Source organism: Lytechinus variegatus, chromosome 4 (assembly GCF_018143015.1).
Source record: "Lytechinus variegatus isolate NC3 chromosome 4, Lvar_3.0, whole genome shotgun sequence".
NCBI lineage: Eukaryota > Metazoa > Echinodermata > Echinoidea > Temnopleuroida > Toxopneustidae > Lytechinus > Lytechinus variegatus.
The window spans coordinates 6,490,540-6,518,355 of record NC_054743.1 but is presented as its reverse complement, the minus strand read 5'-3'; the positions used below and the strand labels follow the sequence as shown (position 1 = coordinate 6,518,355).

At 35.8% G+C, this 27,816-nt stretch overlaps 1 protein-coding gene across 4 annotated transcripts in view; it reads left to right on the top strand.

The window, feature by feature from the left end:
* The window catches only part of LOC121413258 (SH3 domain-containing kinase-binding protein 1-like), a 61,727-nt gene that overhangs the window by 6,392 nt on the left and 27,519 nt on the right, over positions 1–27,816 (top strand). For 3 of the 4 annotated variants that reach the window (XM_041606018.1, XM_041606017.1, XM_041606015.1), the window contains exons 2-8: positions 10,009–10,166; positions 13,288–13,468; positions 21,363–21,584; positions 22,476–22,663; positions 25,069–25,156; positions 25,849–26,033; positions 27,182–27,233. In XM_041606018.1, coding sequence (XP_041461952.1) covers positions 10,009–10,166; positions 13,288–13,468; positions 21,363–21,584; positions 22,476–22,663; positions 25,069–25,156; positions 25,849–26,033; positions 27,182–27,233 — 1,074 coding nt within the window. Of the gene's footprint in view, positions 1–9,538; positions 9,614–10,008; positions 10,167–13,287; positions 13,469–21,362; positions 21,585–22,475; positions 22,664–25,068; positions 25,157–25,848; positions 26,034–27,181; positions 27,234–27,816 lie in introns of those variants that run through there. The other variant, XM_041606016.1, reaches the window with a different exon arrangement.

The window sequence follows — 27,816 nt, the reverse complement described above, 5'->3', positions numbered from 1 at the left end:
CAAGACCCTGGCCTCCACATTAACAGCATCTGGCACCCAATCCTACGTCACCACCCAACTTCCAACCAATCCACAAGCAACCCGCCGTCCACTGTCACCCCACCAAGCCCTCCTACCCAACACAGCAGTCCAATTGCATCACCAACTCAACCAACGACTTCGCCGACGCACACACCGCTGCCACCGACACCTCGCTACAACCTCCGCTGAAGACCCAACACCTCATCCGTACACCAGGCCACCCACTCACTCCCGCCGAAGCCTACCCGACGAGTCCGCCGACCAACACTCAACAGAACACCACCACTGATGTACCTACTACGCCGCCGACACACACACACGCCGTCGTAAGTCTCCCCGCCGTCTACTCACCGCGTCCGCATACCACGCCCACTCGTTTCCCGCCAAACCGCTGACCCACGCACAGACCGTCAGCCGCCGTGACCGCCGGCCTAGCGCTTTCCCCTAGGTCCGCACGCACGCCACTAGTACCGCCACACGCCGAGTGAACACTCACTCCTGAAGACGGATAGTCAACCTGTCCGAAACGTCGAGTCTCTCTACTACTCATCATCTCTACTCGCCAACTCAAGCCAGTATCTCCTTATCAGCTCTACTACTCAAGCTCAACATTCCTTCCTCACTCAACATTTACAGTCCTTTTCAGGACTACTTTCAAGAAAGAATACTCTACTCTCAAATCTCCACTTTCTCGCCTATCCATTTCTTCTCTTCTATCCACTGTTTCTATAACACTCCACATGGTGTACCGTAAACCACATCAGCAATAGAAAATATATGGACCTAATTCATGAAACTTGGACATAAGGTTAATCAAGTATTACTGAACATCCTGCCAGAGTTTCAAGTCACACGATAAAGGTCAAAGGTCATTTAGGGTCATTGAACTTTGGCCAAGTTGGGTGTATCTGTTGAATTACCATCATAACTTTGAAAGTTTATTGATCTAGTTCATAAAACTTGGACATAAGAGTAATCAAGTATTCACTGAACATCCTGTGCGAGTTTCAGTTCACATGATCATGGTCAAAGATTGAACAAGCGTTAAATGAGATTGAATACCCTCATGATGGTAGATATCTAGGAGAAGAATAATCATGCAAAAAATGGTAAGATGTGGCCTTGACCTTTTAGAGTGAAAAGATGTGCCATTACATATGGGATGCAGAAAAAAAGACAAATTTTAAAATATTTTCTTCAACTTGAGAATTCTCTGAAAGTGTTTCATTTGACAACTTGTTACTTAGTGTGATAAAAGTCACACCGCCCTAGTATATCTACGGCAGGTTTTATGTCATAATCACAAACCCTCTAATTACAGACTCTAATTAAACAAATTAATGACATGTTACGTATGAGACATTTTGTCCCCAAAGGATAGAGAACGTACGCAATAATCCCCATAATTTAGAATATATTTAGATATTTTAAAATATGGAAATAATAAAAGAGTTTTATTCTTTTAGAATGTTCTATTGAGACATTTGATATGACTGGAAAGGAAATTAGCCATTTCAACAATTTGTTGTCTTGTTTTTCATGTATTTCTATTGTTTTTTATTTTTTCTTATTTTTCAATTTTTTTCATTAATCAGTATTCATAATAAATCGGTCTATAGAAACTAATGAAAATGTAAATAATCAGTTTTTAGAGCACTCTTGAAATTTGTCTTTCTCCATTCACTTTGTATACGAACATCCCCATTGACATCGTGTGTTAATTTCCCATACGTAAACATGTTGTTCCATACGTAACAATTTTTTAATTAGCTTTTAATTAAAAAGTTAACTATATTTTTGAAACTTTTTGTAGTATAACATCTTCATACTTGATAAATTAGAACTTCCCAGAGATGCAACAATACAAGTATTATATTATGAGAAATAACTTCAAAAAACATCCTCAAAATGTTACGTACATGTATGGGACATTCCATCCTTGGACAAGACTTAATTTGCATATTTTAGGTGACACCACTTTTTTTCCCCCAAAATGTAAGAAGATGTTAGGGGGTCTATGTCCCATCTATGACTCAATCTCACAAGTTTTGTTTTGATTTTTGATGAATTTTTATAATTGTCCCAAATGTAACGCCCATTTTACCAATTATGCAAATTAGGTGCACCAAATTACCATAAATTTGCATATCATCACATTTTTCTTAATGAAAATTAAAAGTTCAACATTTGGGCTTTCTTACACCACCAAAGATAAAATTTTGCCTTCTAGGGTGACTTTTCTTGGACTTGCCCACCATCATAACTTTCAAAGTTTATGAATCTGATTCATGAAACTTGGATATAAGAGTAATCAGGTCTCAATGAACATCCTGTGCAAGTTTCAGGTCACATGACCAAGGTCAAAGGTCATAAAGGTCAATGAACTTTGGCCATGTTTGGGGTATTTGTTGAATTACCAGCATAAAGTGTATTGGTCTAATTCATAAAACTTAGACATAAGAGTGATCAAGTATCACTGAACATCCTGTGTGAGTGTCAGGTCACATGACTAAGGTCAAAGGTCAAAGAACTTTGACCATGTGGGGGTATTTGTTGAATTACCATAATAACTTTGAAAGTTTATTGATCTGATTCATAAAACTTGGACATAAAAGTAATCAGGACTCACTGAACACCCTGTGCTAGTTTCAGGTCACATGGCCGAGGTCAAAGGTCATTTAAGGTCAATGAACTTTGGCCATGTTAGGGGTATTTGTTGAATTACCATCATACATGTAACTCTTATTGGTCTACATGTAGTTCATAAACTTGGACATGTACATGTAAGAGTAAGTATCACTGAACATCCTGTACGAGTTTCAGGTCACATGAACGACGTCCTAGGTTAATGAACTTTGGCAATTTTGGGGTTATTTATTGAAAAACCATCATAACTTTGAAAGTGTATTGATCTTAATGTTGTAACCCGCAAGTGAAAACCCGAACCGTACCGCCCAGTATAATCCAATAATTTGCAAGCTGGACCCGCTGACCCATCGGGCTTTAACCCGCAAGTCAATTTATTTTTGAAAAATGAAAAATATTATTTCTGCAATCCCCACACTATACAGGCTCAAATCAGGAAAATATATGCCAACTACTTAAACCTAGCCTAGAGTGAATTTACTTACAATTTTCAAATTCGCCTTTTATTCCGGAGGGAAAATGTTTTTTTGGTGACTTTGTACCATGAAATGGGTCTGCTCTGATCTCAAAATTGAAAGCATTACGCAATTATCTCCTCGGATCGGAGCCGCAGCTCAGCGCGCGCTAAATAGCCCAGGCTGCCCAGCAAAGATCGGCAATGTTGTTTTTCAGTCCAGGTCGGTCGACACGGCGACTCACAACAATCATAATTACAATAGTCAATTCTATGGGACCTCGTCTATAAAGTAATCAAAATTGAAATAAATACCTGGATAATGATACAGTCAATTTTTCTTCTGTTTTTGTATTTCTTCCAATTCTTTGTAAACTAATACAAACGTGCACAAGGGCACCCATTGACTGTGCTGCACTGGCACTCCTTCGAAAGAGCAACTTGATGTATTTTTCATTGTTAATGTATTTATTATGTGTCGTTACTTTTCCCTTTTTTTCGTATGACGGTCTGCGGGTTTGAGAATGAACTCGGCCCGGCCCGCAACCTGCGATTGGGAGCATACCGGCAGGTTCACCCGTACCGCAATGGAAGCGGGTTACAACATTAATTGATCTAGTTCATAAAACTTGGACATAAATGTAATCAAGTATCACTGAACGTCTCATGAGAGTTTCAGGTCACATGACCAAAGTCAAAGGATATTTAAGGTCAATGAACTTTGGCCATTATGGAGGTAATTATTAGGTTGTCATAATATTAAATGTGGATATAGGGGTACATGTAATCAAGTATCACTGACAAGTCACATGTAGGTCGCATGATCAAGGTCAAATGTCATTTATAGTATTGTATCATTACATGAATGGTGTTTTTTGTGAATGATTATTTTATAGTAATTTTCAAAGTCAGCACTGCTGCTACATTGTATATTGAATCACGTGATGCAGGTGAGACTGCCAGAGGCGCTCTACTTGATTATGGTTCGAAATAGAATTCTGAAATCAGTATTCAGTATTCTGAAAATTCACTTTGCCCAATGTTTCTTGGGCCTGGCAGCCACTGTGCAGTCCCAGATCGACGTTGCTTTTTCTCTTACATGTAAATCTTTGAATGCCCAACAAGGTAGCAGCAACTCCCTCTTTTAACATCTTTTTTTGTCTGATGCAGCCAGGGCTTGAACATTCGACCTCTCGAAATGAAATTGTGAAAGGCGAAGAAATAGTAAACTAAGTTACTCTATTTCTACGTTAACTCTTTGATCAATCAAAATCATGTTTGTTTAAAAAACATGTACGAGAGAAAAGATCAGAATTTTTTTCAATTTTTTTTTGTTCAGTAAAATTTTTGCAACTCTCTGTCTTACACTGTGTAACCGATTGAGACTCTTTTGGGTGTAGAATACACATAATATGAGAATGATATTAATTTCCCTGTGATATTTTTAGTATTGAGTTGGCCTGGAAATAATTCATTTGAGAATCCCAAAGATTAGGTTGTCCCTTCTAGTCTTTCATCATCAGATCACATTTAATCTTTACTGGATCACATTAAAGGGCATGGGATCCCTACAGAATTACATACTACTGTGGTGTAGACATGCAGGATTTGTACAATACAACATGCACATGTTTGTAGTTTATTGGATACTTTACTTAAGGGGAATGAATCCTTTGGAACAAGTACATGTAGGCTTGTGTCTAAACAAAAATCAAAGAATAAGAACAAAGAAAGTTTGAGAATAATCAGACAAATAATGAGAAAGTCATGAGCATTTATATTGCAATCAGTAATGCTATGGTGATCCTCCTATTGGCAATGCGACATACATGTAGATGTGTGATGTCACATGTGAACAACTTTCCCTTTGATGGACTATAAAATACCCTCAAAATGTCTCTTTTTGCTTTTTCTTTATGGTGCTACAAACACTTTTTTTCCATGATGTATTCTTAAAAAAAAACATATTACATGCCCTCCTATAGAAAGAACACGTTATCTATGTAATAAAAGAGGCAATTGAAGTGAAATATACATGCAAATGTAATGGGGAGAGTTGTCCACAAGTGACATCACACATCTTTGTCGCATTGCCAATTTGAGGATCTCCATAGCATTAGTGATCGCAGTATTCAAATGCCCAAAACTTTCTCATTATTTGTCCAATTTTTCTCAAACTTTCCTTGATCTGCTTCTTTGATTTTTCTGTTTTACACACAGGCTATCTTGTTCCAAAGGTTTCATTCTCCTTTAATAATTTCTTTTTCATTATATACATGTGTATGGTGTTTAATGTTCCTAAATATTTTTATGGAAATGATGATTATAATGATGATACTGCTTACAATATCAGTAATAGTCGATGATTATGATCGGATATACATGTATGGGTGTACGATGATGATGGTGATAGTACAAAATGCTAAAATTAGACCACATGATAATGATCACAATTTCATCGACTGGCGCTTTTAAGAAATCTCAATGTACATTACATGTACTCTTTACGTTCAAAAGCTACAATTTGAATATCACAATCAGCCAATTACATGTACATGTATGAGGAAATCCTTTTCCCTTTTTTTTTTTTGGGGGGGGTGGGGGGTAGAAGGATTTTATTAAAGAAAATCATATAATGTTTCTTAATTGTCTATGATCTATCAACAAAGTGAAAAAATTTCAGGAATAACAAGGATTATCAGATCAATACTTTTTTTTTAATAGTGTTTTTTAATATCCTGCATTATAAGGAAGTTTATAGATGTCTTTTCCCTACTATATTTGTGTTGGCGGTTTCAAAGACTCTTGATCCTTTAATACAGGCCAAGAGGAAGATAATGAGTTCCTCTCGATGATTGACGTACATAGCAGGGTTCTACCTGTTACTAAAGCTAGAAATATCTCACTCAGACCACAATCTGATTCGCTCATGAGTTGCTGCTCACTTTACTCTCCCATTTCTGTCTTGTTCAAATTCTCTCCTTGTCAAAAGCGTCTGTGCATATTCAAGTCTCCTACAATAACCACAATTTATGTGTTGAAAGCAGCTTTATAAGATACTACATGTACATGTACATCATGTTTGGAGGATTGTATAATTTGTCTTTTTTTGCCCAGAAATCAACAGAAAAGAAAGTCGCCCTGGAAAATCAATATCAACTTGATAAATTGCTGTATTCAAACAGTCTAATAACTACATGTACAAATAAAAATCTCTATTTTGGGAAAAAAATAGAAATCCTACAATGTACACTCCAGTACCTTTTATGATAGTAATATTTGCCATTCCCACACCACCAGAGACTTCATGCTACTATAATTTTTAAACTTGTTTCACTGCTTACAGTGGAATGTACATGTACATGTGTGGTTCTTAATGCAAATCATATTTGTGAATATTACGAGGGGGAAACTGGAAACCATGCTCATCTGTGCAGGACTATACTTACATTGTTAAACATTTCTGTCTCTCTTCCCCTTTTCCCTTCCATTGCCTTCTCTTCATTCTTTCTTGTTCCTCTGTCATTGGATAGATCTATCAAATTATGAATCTTAAACTCATTTTATTTATGAATAGTCTAGATTGGTTGAAGGGAGAGAGAGAAAGAGGAGTTGGGGAAGAGCTCTAGGGAAGGAGAGAAAGAAAAAGATATTTTGATCAAGTTTAGATTCATTTCCAGTTCACCAGGATATTAATCATATTTCCTTCTAAGATGTCAGATCTGTAGGTGTGGTAACCATGTGGGGCTTTCAGCCAGCTCCACGCTTTATACGTACATAATGTCAATTGGCTTTATTGAATTCTTGGCCACAACTCTTTGCAATTTGAATGCCAATGGTGCAAGCTCTATTTATTTGAAACATTCATAGGCAATGCCTCATCCTACACTGTTATTTGTCAAGGCTTTCCAGTTTCCATGCAATTTGTTGAAATTAGAAAACATCTTTCATGAAAGCAATGGAAATCTTTAGGTCCATGTTTAAGACATGGACATAAATATTTCCACTACTTTCGTGGGTTTTAAAAGATCAACTTTTAAACATTTTGTCCCTTTGTTTTGTAAACTTACCCTCTTTGGGTTATTTGTTTTATGAAATCGGAACTTAATGATACATCCTGAGGATGCCATTAAGATGAACCTAATCTCAGAGATTCTTCTGACATTAGGGATTGTTCTCACTGTAAGGTTGGAAAGCAAAAATTGTGTTGTGACAAATTATAGTGCCTACATTATACACGTATGTAGGCCTAATACTGCCTGTACTGTACTTTTTGCTTTTTATTATCATGTACTGTACATGTATTATGTAGCAATAATAATAACAAAAATAAAATTGTGAAATAAACGGAAAAAAAAGTATATCTTTTAAATAGTGAGTACAATATTGTAGCATAATTACACTTTTAATTGGTGTGGAGCTGAGGAGAGCTCTTGTTGCTCTGTGTGTGTCTTAATTCCTGCCAGGTCTTCTCCATATTACCTGAGCACCTACAAGGCGGTGCTGCACCATCCCGAGTTTGCCCAATCTCAAGATTTTAGCCCGATCGGCCCTCTTCGCAATTAATCTCGAGATTCAAGAAACCCCGTCTCCACCATTTCAAAGAAGAGCAATTCCTGCTCGAGCGAGGTATCGATGCATTATATGGTCTGACGCCGTGAATAAATAATCCCTAGTGCGTCTGCACCTGCGAATTAGCGCGCTATTTTGCAAATAATTCCAAGTTGACTTGGGATTGCAATCTCGAGATTAATCCTACAAACTAGAGCAATAATTGCGTCTCCATCGCAAATAATCTTGAGATTGTTCAGATCGGGATAATTTGCCAGATCAGAAATAGCCCGCTAATTTGAAAACTTTGGGATGGTGCAGACGGCCCCACAGGCCACAGTACCCAATTAACATTCAATTTTAATTCTGCATGCATGTATACCAGTATGTATTAATTATTTTTCTTTCAAACACATCAGAGACAGCTCTCTTTAAATGCTTTCCTAAGAAAGATAAAGGATGTATTAGCCAGTGTGAAATGTGCTCTGCAACAAATTGCCTGAAGCTACAAGTTCAGAATGAGTGACCAAGTTAAGGAAGCATTTCATGGAACATTTTTGTTTCAATTACTGATGATTGTTACTGAAATGCTTTCAACTGATTGGCTCGTAACAAATAACTCATTGAAAATTACTTACAGTGTTTCACTGATACATGTAGGACACATTTCCAAGTTTAAATACTGATACCCTTTTCATAAACCTACATGTATCCTCCAATTTGCCGCCTAAGAGTAATGCGGATAATTCAATATAAATTGCGTTCATAAACCCCGAAAATAATCTGCACTATTTTTACGAGCGCCCGTCCTGAAAAAGGAGGATAATCGTCATGGCAACCACACACGCCCTGTCTGATGTGGTTGTGTTGGAAAAGGGTGACCTTGTGACCGCACCATGGCAATTATCCGCATTATTTGGAAATGCGTTCATAAAGTCAAAATCTGGTCCCGATGCTGCTATTATGCGGATAACTCTGGTCCTCTTCTGATTTTACGACCAAATTATGCTGCTATTAGCCACATAATTGGGTTTATGAAAGGGGTATGAATAAGTACCAATTATTTTAGCATTCTTTACTGATTTCCTAGTAACCAATTTTTTGGTAATTTTTTCTTCCCCTTTTTATCATGTCCTTTATCTACATTGTAACAAGTAATACGTTGACAACTTTCTCATTCCATTGCAATAAATATGTACTTGAGCAATTCACCTAAAAAATTACTTGAGAAAACATTTTTAATATACAGTACATGGAGTCAACTCAGAGGTTATTTTGGTACAAAAGTTTCCTCAAAGTAAATTCTAAAACTATTTTTAATATCATTACAAGAAGCTTTGGCAGTTGGCCAGGGATAAGAATTAATTTCATCAACAGTAGTCATGTAGGGTATGTTTTGCACCAGTCAGAAAAAAGTTGGTTGCTGTGTTTCAAAGACACAGGTCTGTTGGCCTTTGAACAGCACTGATACTTGGCTCGTGTCTGATAATACATACTTGTATTTCTACATTTTTTAAAAGAATACATTACAAGTAAACTGGGATGAAGTGCTTCTCCACATTTTTTATGGTTTCTTTGCATTTTCTGTTTATTGATGCATTTCAATAGCTGACTTATCAGTTACATATCAGTTGGTGAAGTGAGTGTCTGTAGAATAGGCCTAAATATATATATATATGCATACTTGCACATATTCCTTGTTTAGTGGTTTGTATAGGCCAACCTGTAAATTTAAGAAGCCATTGTGCTGTGGAAAAGGATACCAAACACACAATGATAGGGGAATCCCCATTGTCCATATACATCAATGTTTTTGTTTGGTAAGGAGAGTTATTTTCCCCCATCTATTTCCTACTCCCCCTTGCTTGATATACATGTACAGTACATGTTGCGCACAATATGTAGTTTATTGCTGACAACATACATGTACCACTACCAGTAGTAAGTTGGGTCTAGTTCTTTGCTATTATCTTGCTACTTGTTGACATTGTAATTGGTCAAAATATTTGATCGTGCACACTTGTCTTCTGAGTTCTGACGCCTGCATAATTGTCTGAAAGTCTATTAAATATTAAACTGTTCATGGAAAGTTCTTTTTGTATGGTATAAATGTATGCAGCAAAAAAAACGTAACCTGAAAAGTATTAAAATGGTACATGTATGATGTATTGCCCATGTAGTCTTAAACAGCCCTTTGAAATAAGTAATTTTCATCCTGGCTACACCTGTACACCTGAATGATATTTGAGTATTTTGACCACCCTGTTTGGTACTATATGCTCATATACATAAAATACAATAAAAAATATTTTTATGTTGAACTGTTCATATTTCAGTGGAGGCCGTGGTGGAGTTTGACTACGATGCAGTTAACGGAGATGAACTCACTCTTCGTAAGGGTGATATCATCAAGGATATTAATATGATGGAAGGAGGATGGTGGGAGGGAGTACTTCATACTGAAAGAGGAATGTTTCCTGATAATTTTGTCAAGGTGAGCTATCCTGCTTTGATGATTGGTTGGTTGGTTGATTACTGAAATTATTGAATGATTGATTGACTATTAAATTGATTGAGTGATTGATTAACTCTTTGCATGCTGAATTAAGTTATGGGGGGGATAATAATGACAATTGTTTCCATGTCTTGTTCTTTAATACATATTGCACCATTGCTGCTTATTATTATTATATACATGTAGATGTCATCCAAGAACTGCCTTTTATTAGCTTATCGAATTTGAAGGTAGGGGAGAAAACTAATTATTACGACTGTTGAATTTAGTTGTACAAGTGTGCAAAATTGCAGCATCAGCGCGCAAAGGGTTAATTGATTGAACAAATGAATGATTGGTTGGGTCACTTGGATGATTGATTCATTGATTGGGTTCATAGTACAGTAATTGAATTATTTAATACTGACTTTTTTCAAAATTTTATTTTATTTTATTGATGAATCGATTGATTGATTGAATGATTGATTGATTGATTGTGTGTATTGATTGATTGAATGAATGATAGATTAATAGTTTGAATTGTTGATTGATAGAGAAATTTTTCTGATAACTTTGACAAGATGAGTTAGCCTGTTATGATATACATGTATGTAAAAGGGTATCTTGCTATTTAATGTTTGTTCAGTTATCGCTAATGCGTGTTGAAATAAAGTTCATCTTTATTAGCCCAACTTTGATTTTTATTGAAGTAATTGTAATCTTGATCATAAGCTTGAGATTGTTTGAAATGAACCCAAACTACATGTCGGCACATGTAGTTTGTACAGCTTCTTTTTGGTCAAATTGCAATTGAAATGGAAACTTTATTTTGTACCACTTTCAAAGAAAATATAAAAACATTCAAGACATGTATTCAATGGAATATTTTATATACAAGAATATTGAAAGAATCTTCTTTAAAATTGATGATCCTGAAATTACCCACTAATTTCAAATAAAATAGGATAATAACAGCAAGTAAAACTGGGTGTATACATGTAAAACACTTGTTTCATTGGTTAATTTCTTCAAGGAAGGCTGTTTATGCGAGAAGAACAAGTTCAAGTTACCAACCTCATTTTGTGGCAGATGTACATGTACATTGTACAAGTAGGCCTACAATAAACATGTTCAAAGTAAATTTTGTTTACATGGACCTTTCCTGCAAGAAATAATAAAATGACACGCCATTTCCTGTTCTGGTCAGGATAGTTATCATGCTTCAATGACTTTTAATAGGATGAAATCATTGTTATTCAGAGACAAACAATTCAAGATACATGAATACATGACGCCATAGTACGTACATGTACATGTACATGTCTGTTGGCCCTACAGGTTTAAAAGTTGTCATTTATCATTTTTTAATTGCTGTTTTAGTACTCTGTATTACAGTGTACAATGTAGGCCTATTTTTTTTTAGTTTGAGTAGTTATTATTCATAGCCAAATTTGAAGAAAATATTAAAGATTGCTTCGTATCATCAGTGCACAATTTTATAGGCATTGGCTATCTTTGCGAAAAGCTGATTTAAAAAAATTCTCACAACAAGATGAAATATCTACATTTATCATGTACATGTACACTATAATGGCAAGGCCCGCTGGGAGAACAGTTTTCAGAACTGAAGTGGCTTCCCTGGGTAAAATATACTGTACACTTTTGTACAGTACATGTATTATTATTATTATTTAAAAAAAAACCCTGTGTAAACCATTATTTTATAATTGTACACCTTCAAGATGTTTCTTGTCACTTTCTTTGAAGCATGATTTTTTTGTACGTAATTTTTTCTTGGCTTTATTGTTATACATGTACATGATTATGTGAAAAGTTGGACCTTGCAGCTCAAATTTGTTGAAGTCAAACCAATGTTAGCCTATATGCCTCTAATGTACATGTACATGTACACTTTAATTCTTTTGTTTAATATTATATATTCTTTGAATCTAATAACCTGAATTTGGTCATTCTTCAACATCTATTGTAATCCACTAGGCTTACAAAACTTAATTCTTATTTTTATTTCCTCTTTTTTTCGTGTTTGTTTTTAGTTGTGTTTTCAGTCACAATCACAGTCTGAAGTGATGTAGGCCTACCCCTCAGCAAAAGAATCATACCCTTTGTTTCGTCCTCTTTCACAATTACAAGGAACTAATGCTTTAGTACAGTGATTTCATGTCTACTACGGGACTGTATGAAGTAGAATTGGTTTCTGTTGAAGATTCCCTCTCAATGACAAATAGGTGTTATATTTGAAGGGTTTTAGCCAATAAGATCTGGAGATAAGGGGAGAGGAAACCAACTTCCACTTCATCTCTGAGGACCGAGAGCGTATGATGATGTAGACGGAGGTCAATGTGAGTTGTGTTTCTTGTACGTACATGTAGGTAGTTATGTGAGTTTCTAGTCCTGATGAGACATTGTTTGGATTCAGGAATCACAGTATTTGCAGTGTCAGGACTATGTTGAGGTACATGTATGTACATGGTTGATGGTTTGCCAGGATTATATTATTCAATGACGTGATCAGGGTCTTTATGGTTGAGCCTCGCCTTCTCTTTGCACTCATCAGAAGTCTTGTTTTGGTCGAATTTGGTGCCAATGGATAATTAATTTTCAACTGCTCTTACAAGAGCTTTGAAGAATTTTAATGTTGGTGCACTGTGTCAATTGCTGCCTGATGATGATACATGTAGGTTAGTATCATCGATTGAAACAATTGTCTACCTACATACGCTGTATACTCTTGTCTGTTTGAAGATTAAACCCTGCTGTGACACTGTTACAAGGGAAAAGGTGATTTTAATTGACCCCATTGACACAATCCAATGAGATTTGAAACCAGTTGTTTGTCTACATGTATACAGGTGTGTACATGTACATGTAAATGCACAATGTCACCTATTTAAAGCAGTCATCGTAAAGCCAAGGAAGCCACATGTCCTACAGCTACAGGTGATAAGGAAATCAGAAGTGATTGACCCTGTTTAAGGTGAACTGACTGACCATCAATACGCTGCTGCCTTTGACCAACCGAGTTCACCTCGACAGGAAGCATCGGCAGTATCCTCCTTATTGAGTCCATTCCATGACCCCAAACATTCCTTCTCTCTTGCAGATCATTGAGAAGACCAGCAGTACACAGAAGTCAACCGCGGCATCGACGGCATCCTCATCCACAACGCCATCCTTATCGTCGTCGTCATCGATGAAGTCACATAGTCAGGGGCCGGTAGCCAATGGGGATGTGTCGTTAGGGAGCCAAGAGATGGGTGATGATGCTAAAGTCAAAAAGAGAGGTGAGATCAAAATCAATGTTGGAGTAGAACTACATGTACATTGCAGAAGGGTTTTTTGTATTTTGACTAAGACACTGTTCTCATACTTAACCTAGTTTACTGGAAATCAGTTTGGAAGATCACTTTGCTAGCATTCCCATTTGATCACCAGAAAGTGTTTTTTCAAATCCACTTCATGTATTAGCGATCTTGTTGCTATGGGAACACTCATTGGGGTGACATGTTTTGTGCGAAATTTGAAACCACAGCGTAGGCATTCCATACACAGTGTGTGGAGTAGCACGCTCGAAATGTGCGAAGATCGCTTCCCGAAGAAGAGTTGTGTCCTCACTTACGCTATAACCAGTCCAACGAGGCAAAGCGATCTTCAAAACTACATCGTGGGTTTTTTTTAACCTGTTTGGATGATCGCTTCGACCGTTCTCATTACACATTAAATTAGTTTCCACTAAACTAGTTTCCAGTATATACTAGTTTTAGGATGGAAGTGAGAATGGGATCTAATACCACATCGTTAGGCTAAATCCATGTGGTCTACTGCCAATTTGGTGTAATTGCCATTTAGTCTACATTACACACTAGGTGGTTTCAGACCGCCTCGAAGTTCGCCAGTTCCAGGTATTCTCTGGTCGGGAAATTTACCCCGATCAGAAAATACCAGGTATTTTGGTAATGTGAAAGCAAACTACGCGTAATTTCCCCGAAAGAAAATACCTGCTAAATAGTAGGTACTTGGCGAAATTACGAGAACTTTCGTGGGGATTTTTCCAAGGTCGCAGGTATTTTGGCAATGTGAAAGCAAATTACGGGAACTTTTAGCCCAGCGTGTCGTTGGGCGCGGCGGCGTGGGTGGCTGCCGGGGCTAGTGATTTTGAATCTCCCGCCTTGCCTGCTTATCAGACCACACTGCGCATGCTCGTAACTTCGGGAACTTATCCCGAAGGATGTGTTTCGGGGCGGTGTGAATGCAGGAATAATTAACGGGTATTTTTTAGCCTTAAAAATTTCTCGTAATTTAACGGGGATTCTTGTGATCGAGGCGGTTTGAAACCACCTACTAATAGCTAATTCTCCTTTAGTCTAAATTCCCAGGTGGTCTAATTGTCTCTTTTTCTACAAATTATTTTGCACTTTGTTGGTAAACAGTAAACCCATTTGGTACAAAATTAGACCAAGTGGATAATTAGACAAAATGGGTCTAGCTTAAATTTGAAAAATGTAAAAATGGTATTTGGCTATTAATGACAAACTGGTTGTAAACAAAGCAGAACACTAGCAGATTAGACCATACAGGTTGAGATAAAACTAGTTAGTCCTATTATCTGTAATAAAATATCAATAGAAAAATAAGTAATAATATATCGAAAAACAGTTAAACTAGAAAAAAATAAATAAAATGAATATTAAAGATAAATACCAGTTCTGGTAACGATCTCAAAATGAGTTGAGCAGAATCCAATAAATTGACCACCAAAGTGTTTGTATAAAATGAATAAATAAAAAATATGTGATGGTGATTGGTGATTTTTTACCTGATTGCTAAGAAAGCATGAATGCTTATAAGCAAGCAACCAGAGGACCGACGGCTTAAGGTCCCCTCCAAAGGACCAATGTGCCAATTGGTTCTGTAAAAAAAAAAATTAATTGCTGAAAAATGAGCAAAATATAAAGCACAGGATTCCATAAAAAGTCTGGTATTTTCCAAACAATATTAATACTCTGACCCACATATGCCTTTTTGTGTTAGTGATCTTCAGAATTTTTGGTTTTCAGCTACGATTTCATAAAGATAAGTCTATTTTCAATGTGCCGGATCGAGATCTATCATTATAAAGTATGGTGGCATTTAACCTTGATTTTGTAGACTTTCTCATGAAATAATTGTTTGCTGTAACTTTCCTTTAATACCTCTAAGAAATAGGAATGAAATGGAATAGAATAAAAAAAAGGAAAAACAAGTAAAATGAATAAAAAGTTTACATGTATAAATAGGAAGATATTTTTTTTATTAAAAAGAAAGAAAGATGGATGAACATTAATAGAAGTCAGGAATTGTAAAGCCTGCAATCATGTACATGTACAACATAATAAATATGTAGGCCTACATGTACATGTACATGGACTACATACATGTTTTATTAGCCCACAATTGAACAAAACAAACACTGCCCAATACATGACAACTACATGAACCTCCTTGGCCTGTGTTGCCACCGTACATAGCAAGCAACGTTCTGCTTGAGATCTACTACTGTACACGTCTTGGGTCACCATTTTCCAGTATTTCCTGTTTTTAGAGGAAGCGTTTGTCTGCGTCACTCTAAAGGTGCCTTTACGAGGTCTCACATTAAAGCAAACCCCCTCCCCCAACTCAAACACCAATAACATGCACAGTACTGGAACACCAGTATGTATGTAGGTCGATGTGTTCTTGTCATAAAAATGTAGATTTTATGGGTTAATTAATGTACTTTTAGTAATAAACTATTTAAAAAAAAAGAATTTTCCTAGTTCTATGAGTGAAATATTTGTGGTCATTGAAACCAACAGTTGATCTACTTGGTGGTAATTCCTTCCTACATTATCATCTCTGCATTGTGTATATTGCATTTTGAATGCAGTATAATGGGGGTGAGGTGTCCGGACACAACCAAAAAAAATTTGAAGCCTTTTTTTGTCTATGGATTACAAAAAAATATAAATTCAGTAGTTGTAGTCTTCAATTTTGTTTCAGTATTTCCTAATCATATGAAACATTTTGTATTGAGACTTTGCTTGATAACTTTTCCAACTTTTCTAAAATTGATCGCCCGGACACACAGCAACTGGGTATAGATATCATCAATATCATTGTATTCCTAATATTCCTTAAAGTGATTGCATTCATGAACAATTATTGCAATTATGAATGTACTTAACATCACATAATGATACAATATTTTCATAATCAAAAGTAATACAGGTTGATATTTCAGTTCAATTATTAGTTTCTGTCTAATAAAAGACAGTGCTTTTTCACAGTTTGGCTTATTTGATTGTTCCTGAATGAATAAATATTTTAATTTTTTTCTTTGTTTGACCAGGATTTCTATTGTTAGGAATTCCTCATCCAGCCATGAAATTACTCATCTCATTTCTATGTTTAAGAAGGAGCCTTCATGTTTGGGTGATCATGGGAGTCCTCATTCATTGAACTTATGATCACAATGATTATAATAGGAAGTTATTCAAACAATTAAATGCTAATAGTGGAAGTCACAGAACTGCAGTGTGATTCTTGTGTACTTGAAATAAGTAGCAGTTTGGGATTGAAAGTGAGAAAAAATATTGCAAATTTGTTGGTCAAAGATTTAGGGGGGGGGGGGGGTGGTTTACAAAATACGCAGAAGCGTGTGATCTGCCAAAATGCTGGGGGGGGGGGAAGGGGAAGTGGTTCCCAATTTTTGGTGAAGAGCTTGTTCCATGAGCGTGATCTACCTAATGCAATGATGCATAGCTTATTTACACTCAAGTCTCAACACAAAACTGGGTATTGAAGTGCAATTTTTTGTTTTATTCATACTTAAATTTTTGTGAAACACCACCCAGGGTCCATTGCAAAAAGAGTTGCGTTTTAAACGCAAGTAAAAAAAATCAATCGCAAGTCCCAAATGTGCCCTCTTGATTGGTTGAAAATTAAGTTGCGCAAGATTTTTTTAAGTTGCGATTGATTTCAACTCTTTTTGCAACGGACCCCTGGTCTTATTGTGAGTGAGCTATGTCAGCCTCTCATTGTAGTTTGGTTTCTGTACTGGTCACTATATTGGTTACGAGGCCATGATACAAAGAATCAAATTCCCCATGGTTGTTAATTACATCCCAAAAGATAAAATCAACAAGATAATATAAAGGCTATCAGTCATTGTTTACATGTGTAGTAGTCTAAAAACCACAGACACTCGCCATAAAAGCAGGTGAAAAGCTGATGTTGTTTTGAATGAATAAAAAATGTAAATCGAACAAGAAAAAAAAGAGGAAATACGTTTGATATCATCTTGTGCTTGGTATTATTAGGCAATTCATATTTTCTCTTGTGAACAATGTACAGTAGGTCTTCGTGTTTTTGAGCCAATATAAAGCCCATAGTGCTCTGTTTATGTTGCATACCATAGTATGTATTGTATCACATTAACTGTTTTGAGAACAACATGTTTGCCTACATGTATACATGTAGGGGGAAGGCGGGGTAAGTTGTGACACTTTTTGCATTTTGCATTTTAGAATTGATATGACCAATAATATTGTAGAAATAAGTACCTTGCCTTTAAATTTGAGTCTTGGGAAATATTTTTCACCTATATATAACTTTCTACCCCCACATTTAAAGTCAATGTGACCTTTGAAAAAAACGATGTCAAATGGCTCAACTTGCCCCATATATGGGGTAAGTTGTGCCCCCCCTTCTGGGGTAAGCTGAGCCACAAAAACTATGTACAAAATCTATGCGGGAAGAACCAGCATGTAATTTTTTATTTCAAGTCTTCACTTGCTAATTCGCCGTAAATACTAACATCCTCTTTAAAAGTAAAAGAACTGTCATACAATATGAATTTGCTCCTTTCTGCCTGCATATCAATGGCTTTTTACATTTTTTTTTTATTATACATTACCATAAGAATTACCATGGCTCAACTTGCCCCTTGTTGTTTTGCACAACTTACCCCTTTCCGACCTTAATGCAATATTTTGACATCCACACATTATTTATGCATCCGTCTTGGAAAAGACCACGACAAGAATGAGAATCTGTACCTGGACTAACAATATTGCTATTATTTCTAATTAATATTTAAAGACGTGTGTGGGTAAAAAGCACTTATCTATTTTACACCCTTTTTTTACTTTTTTGGCTGAAATTGGTATTTTTCCCTCTAAAAAAGTACTTTTTGTTTCAAAGTTGAAAACAATGTGGTGGGGTCAAGGATTATGTAATGGGTCATCAATACATGACACCACCATAATGTCTGACTCATTCATTATTGGCCTGGGGGTGGTGGCTCAACTTGCCCCTATGCTCAACTTACCCCGCCTTCCCCTATGTATAACAATAATTTCTTTTCTTCAAGTTCATGTACATTGTATGTTGTATGCCTACATTTTGTACACTTGTATTGGGTACACAGTGCTATGTTTGTTTTTTGATAAAAACTTTACATTATTGAAAACAATTCGTACATGTACACTGTATGTTCACTTCTAAACAAAACTGCCTTTCATTTTACTGTAAGTGGATATGTACATGTACATGTACAATGTACATGTACGTACATGTATGTTCATGTATCAGCTGCAAAAACAACTTGTTGCATGCATAGCGGTTTGGTTTGGTTTCATGTTTTTCCTCACATACTGATGTAGGTGTCAAACAAACAATGTTTACAAACCAGGAAATAGTAGTTTAGACTTCTATGAAACCCAAGAACCCTCAATCTTCCCCTCTGTCTCCAATTTCATATTGGAGAACAACAGATCATACACCTCTCACTGTATACATGTATGCACTTCTAATTATGTAGATCTATGCTGTATGCTACCGTAATAATCATGTATACTTTTCAATACCCTGCAATGTACATGTACACACGTATATGTAGGCCTTTTAACTATTTTGTTTACAATGTAAAATATTTTCAAGTGCTGCATTTTTATAGATCCACATTTTGTTTGTTTGTGGTTAATACAAATTCATTGCTGGGAAGTGTTTATATTTGACAAAAACAACCCAAATGTACAACTGTCGATCATGAGCTGAAAATATACATGAGTACAGCATGTACATGTACTACTAGTTATTTGTACTCTGTATATACATGTAACACACCACTTTACGTAGAGAATTCTTGCACTTAGTCTTAGTTGTAGGCCCTACAACTACATGTATTACTTGTCATTACAATAACTCATTTCTTTATTTTTTCATTAATCTTTTTCTCAAGCTATCATTTTATATTTTGAATTTATTATTTTTCAGGGAGAGGGGGCATTTTCAAGTTTATTTCCATTAATACTCAAAACAAAACATTTCCCTTGATTGCAGGTGTACTTTGTAATATTACAGTTCATTTGGAAATAAATTGTTTGGAAGTGAAACTGAGATATTTTGAATGAAATCAGACATGAAGTTGTTATTCAATCAGGAAAAGATATCAATATTATTTTCCTGGTGTGCCATTTGATATATTTTTTTTACTGTCTAATTTCCCTTTTCTGGTTTCCTATATACAAGTCAAAGTTATATAAACCATCTACGTGTATGTACATGTAAGTATGGTGATATCAACGTCTACATTATATTTCAGTAAAAAGATTTTTTTCTACCAAGCTGTGAAATTACTTTGTACCCAGATAAAAAAAATGGACAGGATTCTTCAAAAAAATATTTAAAAACCATCATGAGAACATGGATAAATGTACTTCACAAATCACTTCATTGTTCTAAATAAAGATTATATTTTGATTGAACCTGAAATGGATAGCAGTACAGGAACCCATGTGATAAAAAATAATATGAACTTTAATACATAGACATATGAAGTTATGTACATGTAATGCAGCCAATTATTAATAAAAATTCCTTATATTTCCTTGACCTTTCAAGAATGCAAAAATGTTGGTGGTAATCCAAACGGATGCAAACCCATTTCAGAGAAAATCGACTTCAAAGTTTACTATAATTTTCACACTTCCCTAGCCTTACAACATATTCATGTCCACACTAGAAAAAAAATTGTATTAAAGGATCCAAGAAAATATCGCAAAAGAGCTACATGCTTGTAATTTTGGTTTGAGCGATTTAGTCTTTTCCCTGTACAAAAGCGCCATGTAGTGGATAAAACAACCCTGACCGTGATTTCAATGCCCGCTGTCAGTCATAACGTCATAATGCAGTGCCGATACGACGGTTTGGCTTACCGCGCATTTGCATATTAGGTGTGCGCAGCTGTTGTTTGCTATGCTACAGTACACATTTCCAATGTGATTTGCGCATTTTATCAACAATTTGTATGCCTTTGCCGTGAAAATCCCCTATACATGTATCTCAGAAACTGAAATGAATTGCACCCTAGAAATTATAGAAATAAATAGAAAAGAACTTGTACTTTCATTTTCTGCAAAAATCTAAAAATCAATTTTTTGTCCAAAATTGACTGATGAACGCCGACGATATATTCATTGACAATTTGGACCATTTATTATTTTTTGTGATATTTTTACTGACACGTACAGTTCACAGGTAAATTGGACCTGATTTTTGTCTCACCTGCTTAGCAGAGTGAGACTATAGGCACCGCTTTTCCGACGGCGGCAGCGGGGGCGGCGTCAACATCAAATCTTAACCTGAAGTTAAGTTTTTGAAATGACATCATAACTTAGAAAGTATATGGACCTAGTTCATGAAACTGTTGAATTACCATCATAACTTTGCAAGTGTATTGATCTGACTTTTGAAACTTGGACATAAGAGTAATCAAGAATCATTGAATATCCTGCGCAAGTTTCAGGTCACATGATCAAGGTCAAAGGTCATGTGAGGTCAATGAACTTTTGACACATTGGGGTATTTGTTGAATTACCATCCTATCTCTGTAAAGTGTATTGGTCTAGTTCATAAAAGGTGTAAATAAGAGTAACCAAGTATCACTGAATATCTTGTGCGAGTTATAGTAGTTTTCAAAGTCAGCACTGCTGCTATGTTGAATCGCGTGATGCAGGTGAGACGGCCAGAGGCATTCCACTTGTTATAATCTAAATTTCAAAATTTTTTGACAATATTTCTTATGAAATTTGAATGATACATTTCTGTGAATGTCTTGTGTTGACCAACATTTGTTTTTGTTTTCTCCTTTTTGGACAGAGGGTGGGAGTAAGAAGAGGAAGATGAGAGCGAAGGTGACTTTCAGCTATAGTCCACAGAACGAGGATGAGTTAGAGTTAATAGTGAATGATACAGTAGAGGTCATTGACCAGCCTGAGGAAGGATGGTGGGAAGGTATTATCAAAGGAAAACATGGTCTATTCCCATCAAACTTTGTCACCATAGTAGATGAAGATGATGCTGCAGAACATAAGACAGAAAGTGAGTATCTATTGACTGGCCTTGAGGGCGATACAACATGTTATTGCCTTATGTAGAACTGTACTGCCTATAAACTGTCAATGAGGGTTAGAGTTAGAGTTACATGTAATAGTTAATGATACGGTAGAGGTCATTGACCAGCCTGAGAAAGGATGGTGGGAAGGTATTATCAAAGGAAAACATGGTCTATTCCCATCAAACTTTGTCACCATAGTAGATGAAGATGATGCTGCAGAACATAAGACAGAAAGTGAGTATCTATTGACTGGCCTTGAGGGCAGGTCATGTTAGGGCCTGATGTAGAATTGTAATTCCTAAAATACTAATATTAAGGGCAATATTATATTCCTGAATAGTCTTCTTTGTCAATATCATCATTATTGACATACAGTTAACATCTAGAGATTTTTCAGCGACATTTTAAAAGAAAATTTGTAGCAACAAACTTATTAGTAATTACCTCTGAAAAACCCCATGATGTACCACCAAAGAAATGGACCATTTTAATGTTAAATTCATGAAAATTGACAGAGAGTGAATGACTGGAAATTACTTATCGTAATTAGGCAAAGCTTCGTATAAAGTCTGATAAAATCAAACACTTATTTATGTATGATTGGAAATTGACACCAAAACTTTCTTTACCATTTACACCTAAATTTGGTTGTAGGATAACCGTTTTCATAGCAGACCTTAAACAACCCTAGACATAGTCCAGATTGGGAGACATGTGCCCTCTATTTTAACTTTGGGAAAGGGAACTTCTAAACACCAAGATCTGGACTACCCTAGACATTGCTGTTATCTAATTTGCACCACTTAGTACTTCCCATAAATCTGCAATTTCCATGACAAAAAGGTAATAATCTTCTTTGTTCTCCATCTTGCCAGCGGTGCCGTCATCCGGCGGAACGACTCCGATGGAGGAGGAGAAACCGGTGAAGAAGATCAAGAGTTCCGGTATCGGACATGGTAACATCTTTGCCCAAGGGATGCCACAGCTCAGGAAGACGCCTTCAGGGGATAAAGATGTACGTACTCAAGCCAAGCCTGAGTCTCACCCATTCGCTTTGAAAAGGGTGAGGATATACCCATTGACGGGTAGTGCATTATATCAAATCTCAGAACAAGATTGTTCTCTGGCTTTCTATGACTATGTGGGGCCTGCTTCACAAACTCCTACAACTATGGTCATTTAACCACTATTGTAACTACTTGTACCATAGAAACCTTAATTGTGATTGAATGCTGAGCCCTGTTATCATGGTAGTTGCCGTAATGGCAAAGTTATCATATTACCTCTTTATGGAATGGGTCCATGAACATGTTGTTGATTTGGTCATGTCTATAGTTCATGGCAGAACTTCAGCAGCCTGTTGCATAAAACTTTTTACCTGAGAAAACTCTGGTATTTTTTACCTGAGTTTTTGCCCTGTGTTAAAGTCAATGGCAGAAATCAGACTAACCTTAGATTTCAGTTTTTACCGGAGTTTTCTCAGGTAAAAAGTTTTATGCAACAGGCTACAGATCTACTGTACAGTCTACGTTCCATCTACATGTAGTATGGTCGTCAGTTTTTATGATGTCACACTACCTTTGATTACATTCTTACTTAAAGGGCCTACTGCAGTCGCACTAACAAAACCATCTTTAAATTGACCACTGATATGTCATTGAAAATAAAGTAATATATTTGGCAGAGCTGCCAAGTAGTACGTATTTTCAGTATTTAGTACTGAAAAATGAGAAGAATACTGATGGTTTCATGAAAAATACTGATTTCAAAGTTTTAGTTTTATGTGTTGTCCTAAGGTATTTCTTTGAAAATACTGATTTCCTCGCCAAAATACTGATTTTCAGCTTAAAAAAACTGAAATGTTCTTGTTCAGGTTGGCAGCTCTGATTTGGTAGGTCTGGGGCCTGTTGCATAATTTTTTTGCCATGAAAAATCTCTGGCAAATAAACAGAAACTCTGGCAAACAAAATTCAGCCATTGACAATATAAACACAGTGGAAAAACTCTGGCAAATAAAAACATTGCCAGAATTTTTCTTTTACGCAGCAGGCCCTGGAGTCAGTTTCCCCCTCTGTGACTGTAGCAGTAGGGTGGTAAAGTTAAACCTGTGAATAAATACCACTCAAAGGAGACATGAAACATGTGTTCATGTTCCACAAAACCCACTAAAAGTTGCACTACATGATTTTTATTTGAAGGAAATCAAGATCGGGTTTGGTCAGAATGGTCAAATTTTAGGTTTTGGTATTGAAAGAGTGTATTTTTTTCCTTCGTGCTATTAAAGTTTTTGGGTGTACCAAAATCAAACCCAAAGTAATGATTTTAACAATTTCAAATGTTTAAATGTTTGCCAAGTGACGAGCTGATCCAGTTTTAGGTAGAAGGGAACTTTGATTAAAAATTCTTTTCTGGATGGTCACATATGGTATTGATAGACATGGACATTTTTGGGGGAAATCTGTTTTTATGGTGATTCTCATCATATCATTATGATGAAAGTGATTTGGCAAAGTAGATAAGGCAATTCAGATGTAATATCTTTCTGAAATGGAATTGGCAAAAGAAAGCTTATAGGTTTATAATGCCAATGAAATGATACTATTTCTTATGCACTGAAAGAAAGAGACGAATATTTGTTCTATTTCACATCAGAAAGATCTAATTACACAGAGAAGAGGGAGCATATTTCTCTTTGAAAATGACACCTAAAACTGAAATCATATGTCTATAAAGTCAACACTAAAAAAAGTTCAATCTCTCTAGTGTTTCACTCCTTTTCAATACTTACAGTGTGCACAAATGCGCTTAATGTTTTCATTTTTACTCTTCTCTGGAGTGCAGGTGATGGGTAAAATAAACTCTTATGTAGTACAGAGTGCAATGCACTTTAAAGTGATATGAATACTTCTGGTAATGTTGTGGTTCATTGGGACTATATAAATCAAAGCTGTGAACTTGATTATCAGAACTTAAGTACTTGTTTCCTATACACTTGTAGTACTACCCTCTTGCTATATAAAGTAAACAGAGTTAAAATATAATCTGTCTTTTGGACTTGATAGATTCATGTATAAAGCAGAAATACCATGTTGAATCAGAACTTTAGTACTTGTTTCCTATACACTAGTACCATTTACCCTTTTGCTATATGGTGAAGCGTTGTGGCCCAGTGGATTAGTCTTTTGACTTTGAAACAGAGGGTCATGGGTTCGAATCCCAGCCATTGCGTAATTTCCTTCAGCAAGAAATTTATCCACATTGTGCTGCACTCAACCAAGGTGAGGTGAATGGGTACCCGGCAGGATTAATTCCTTGAAGGCATGAGCGCTGAAAGGCAGCTCTAGCTTAAGCCGGGGTAATAATAATAACAACGTGCCTTGGAATAGAATATTTCTAGGCTGATGGCGCTATATATATAAAGTAAACAGTGTTAAAATATAAGCTGTCTTTTGGACTTAATTTGCATAGATGTCATTACGGAAAAAGGAACATGAGGAAAAGAAGGATGAGGAAAAGAAAGAAGATAAAAACACAACTCCCGCAACAGAAACAAAAGGTTTGTATTAATAATAATTATAATAATAATGATAATATATTTACCCAGGGAAGCCACTTCAGTTCTGAAAACTGTTCTTCCAGTGGGCCCTGCTGGTAAACATGATTATTTATTCTTTTGTGAACATCTAGAGCCAATTGTATCCTTTGTTATTAGAAGTAACCATGAGAAGAACATTGGCGTTCTAATTTCAGAATCTGCCAACTGTTCAGGGGAATAAGCAATTCCTTTGTTCAAGTGCCTACATTTTAACTTTTTTCTTTCCTTTGGCGTTCACAATTCCTTGGAAGAGGATCGATTTTAAAGTGTAAATTCCTCCATATATTTTCATTGGAGTTATAACTTTATTTTGGGAGGAGTTTGCATCTTTACAATGAATGCTGTGATTTACTTCGATATGATAATTGATAATAAGTAATTTGTGATATAAAGTCACTTGATACAATGTTTCTATAAGCGCTATAATCTTTGCATGGCTACCCTGGTCAGGTGGCTTGAGAATTCAAGGAATTCCTTCCTACCCATTATCCTTTAATGGCAAGGGTAGACAGATGTCTTGCCTAATGACATTAATGCTATGGTGGGATTGAACCCTGGACCTTGCGGTTCAAAGTCCAGAGACATTTCCATTGAACCACAATAAATAAATATAATATTTATTACATAATGTGTACTCCCTCATTTCAATGCAGGATTATTTAAAGTGAAGGTGATATACGACTACGAGCCAAAGAATGCGGATGAGCTTCAGTTAAAGAAAGGAGAGATAGTGACTGTTACTGATAAGAATGCAGGGGATAGTGGATGGTGGAAAGGAGAAGTCAATGGTAAAGTTGGAGTGTTTCCTGATAACTTTACAGAAGAGATCCATGAAGAGGTAATTAACCCTTTCTACTCCTACAGCCTGTTGCATAAAACTTTTTACCTGAGAAAACTCTGGTAAAAACTGAAAACTAAGGTTAGACAGATTTCTGCCATTGACTTTAACACAGGGCAAAAACTCAGGTAAAAAAACCTGAGTTTTCTCAGGTAAAAAGCTTTATGCAACAGGCCCCTTGTCAGAGCTTTGGTATGGTATCCCTTATCTTTACAAAGTTTGAAAAATTGATCATTGATTACGTTTTGCATCAATATATCAATATTCCCTTTACCTTCTGCATGAACTGTGAGCTTCAATACAATTATTATTCAATAATTATTCAATTATTTTCATGCTCTATGAATTATGTTAACAATGACAACCTATTTTCTTGAAAAACAATGTTTCACATCGGTCTGAGTATTCCAAAACACTGCATTCTAGATGGTTTTGTATATGTTCTTCAAGTGAAGTACTTCATTTTAGAGCTTGATCTATTTGTATAATGCTGTAAAAGTGTAATTGAATCCGTACTTCACTCATTCAACCCATGCACTATCTTCATCACATGTTCAATGTAATTAGTGCACTGCATAACGTAACACCTTTGGTAAGAATCCAATCTATTTCTGATAGAAACCAAAATAGTTTCTATTGCATATGCAGTTGACTTACAGATATTGAAGGGGGAATGAAAGTAAAATAAACTCAAGTGTCTCTGAGATAAGATTGATTTGACATTCAGACTAAGATTTGTCTTTCTTCTATCAACCCTCTTTCTTCTTCTTTTAACTATCTTTCATTTGCCAATATCAGAATGATTATCCTCAGCCTATACATATTTGAAGATATTTTAGTATAGCATTATACTTTTTAGCTAATATTCAAAGAAATTAATAAAGCAAATCCCGTTGAGTAATCTTGTAGAACTTGTAGTCTCAAATTCATGCTTCCAGTATTCCATGTACAAAATATACAAATTTACTACATTATTGTCTCCACTCTATACAAACCTTTTCACATTATTGCATTTTTTCATTCTCTGTATTATTGTCATAAATATGAAAGAAATGTACATGTATGCAAACTAAAAGCCAATTGACTGTGTATCTTATGTATTTACCTCAAATTCATATTTCCAGTATTTTGTCTGTCTTTTTTTTTAGAAAACGAAAAAGAAGAATATGCCTGCTCCTGTTCCAGCTAGACCTGTATCAGGTGAGGAAAGAATAGAAATTAACCTTGAAACTATAACTTTGAATAACATAATAATAATAATAATAATAGTAATCATAATAATAATATACCTATTGTGTGGAGTAATTCTTATAACTCTTCCTTATAACACCATTTGATCTACTCAATGGAACAGTATATTCTGTATTAATGATAATAATATGTAAGATTTATATAACACACTTTCTATCTTATTTGCACAAGGACAATATGCTTATTACCAATTTTAGATTTTGAAATACTGTAATTGTTACTTAAGAAATACATTAGATGTGAACCAGCAGACATGCGTTTACATTCATATAAGTGTTTGGGAAGTCCAGGGGAGCGTTTCATGAAAGGACTTGTCGGACGGTTTATCCGACAAGTCCTGTTTTATCCGACAGTTACTATAGTAACAGTGCTTCTCAGCCAATTAGAATCCAGGAAAGTTGTCAGATCTGACAACTTGTCGGACGAAAATATTGATGAAACGCCCCCCTGGTTTATGTTTTATTTTTGATATACATATTCCATAATGGGTTTTGCACTTGAAATGAGGGATAAATGGTTGATAAGCTGACTA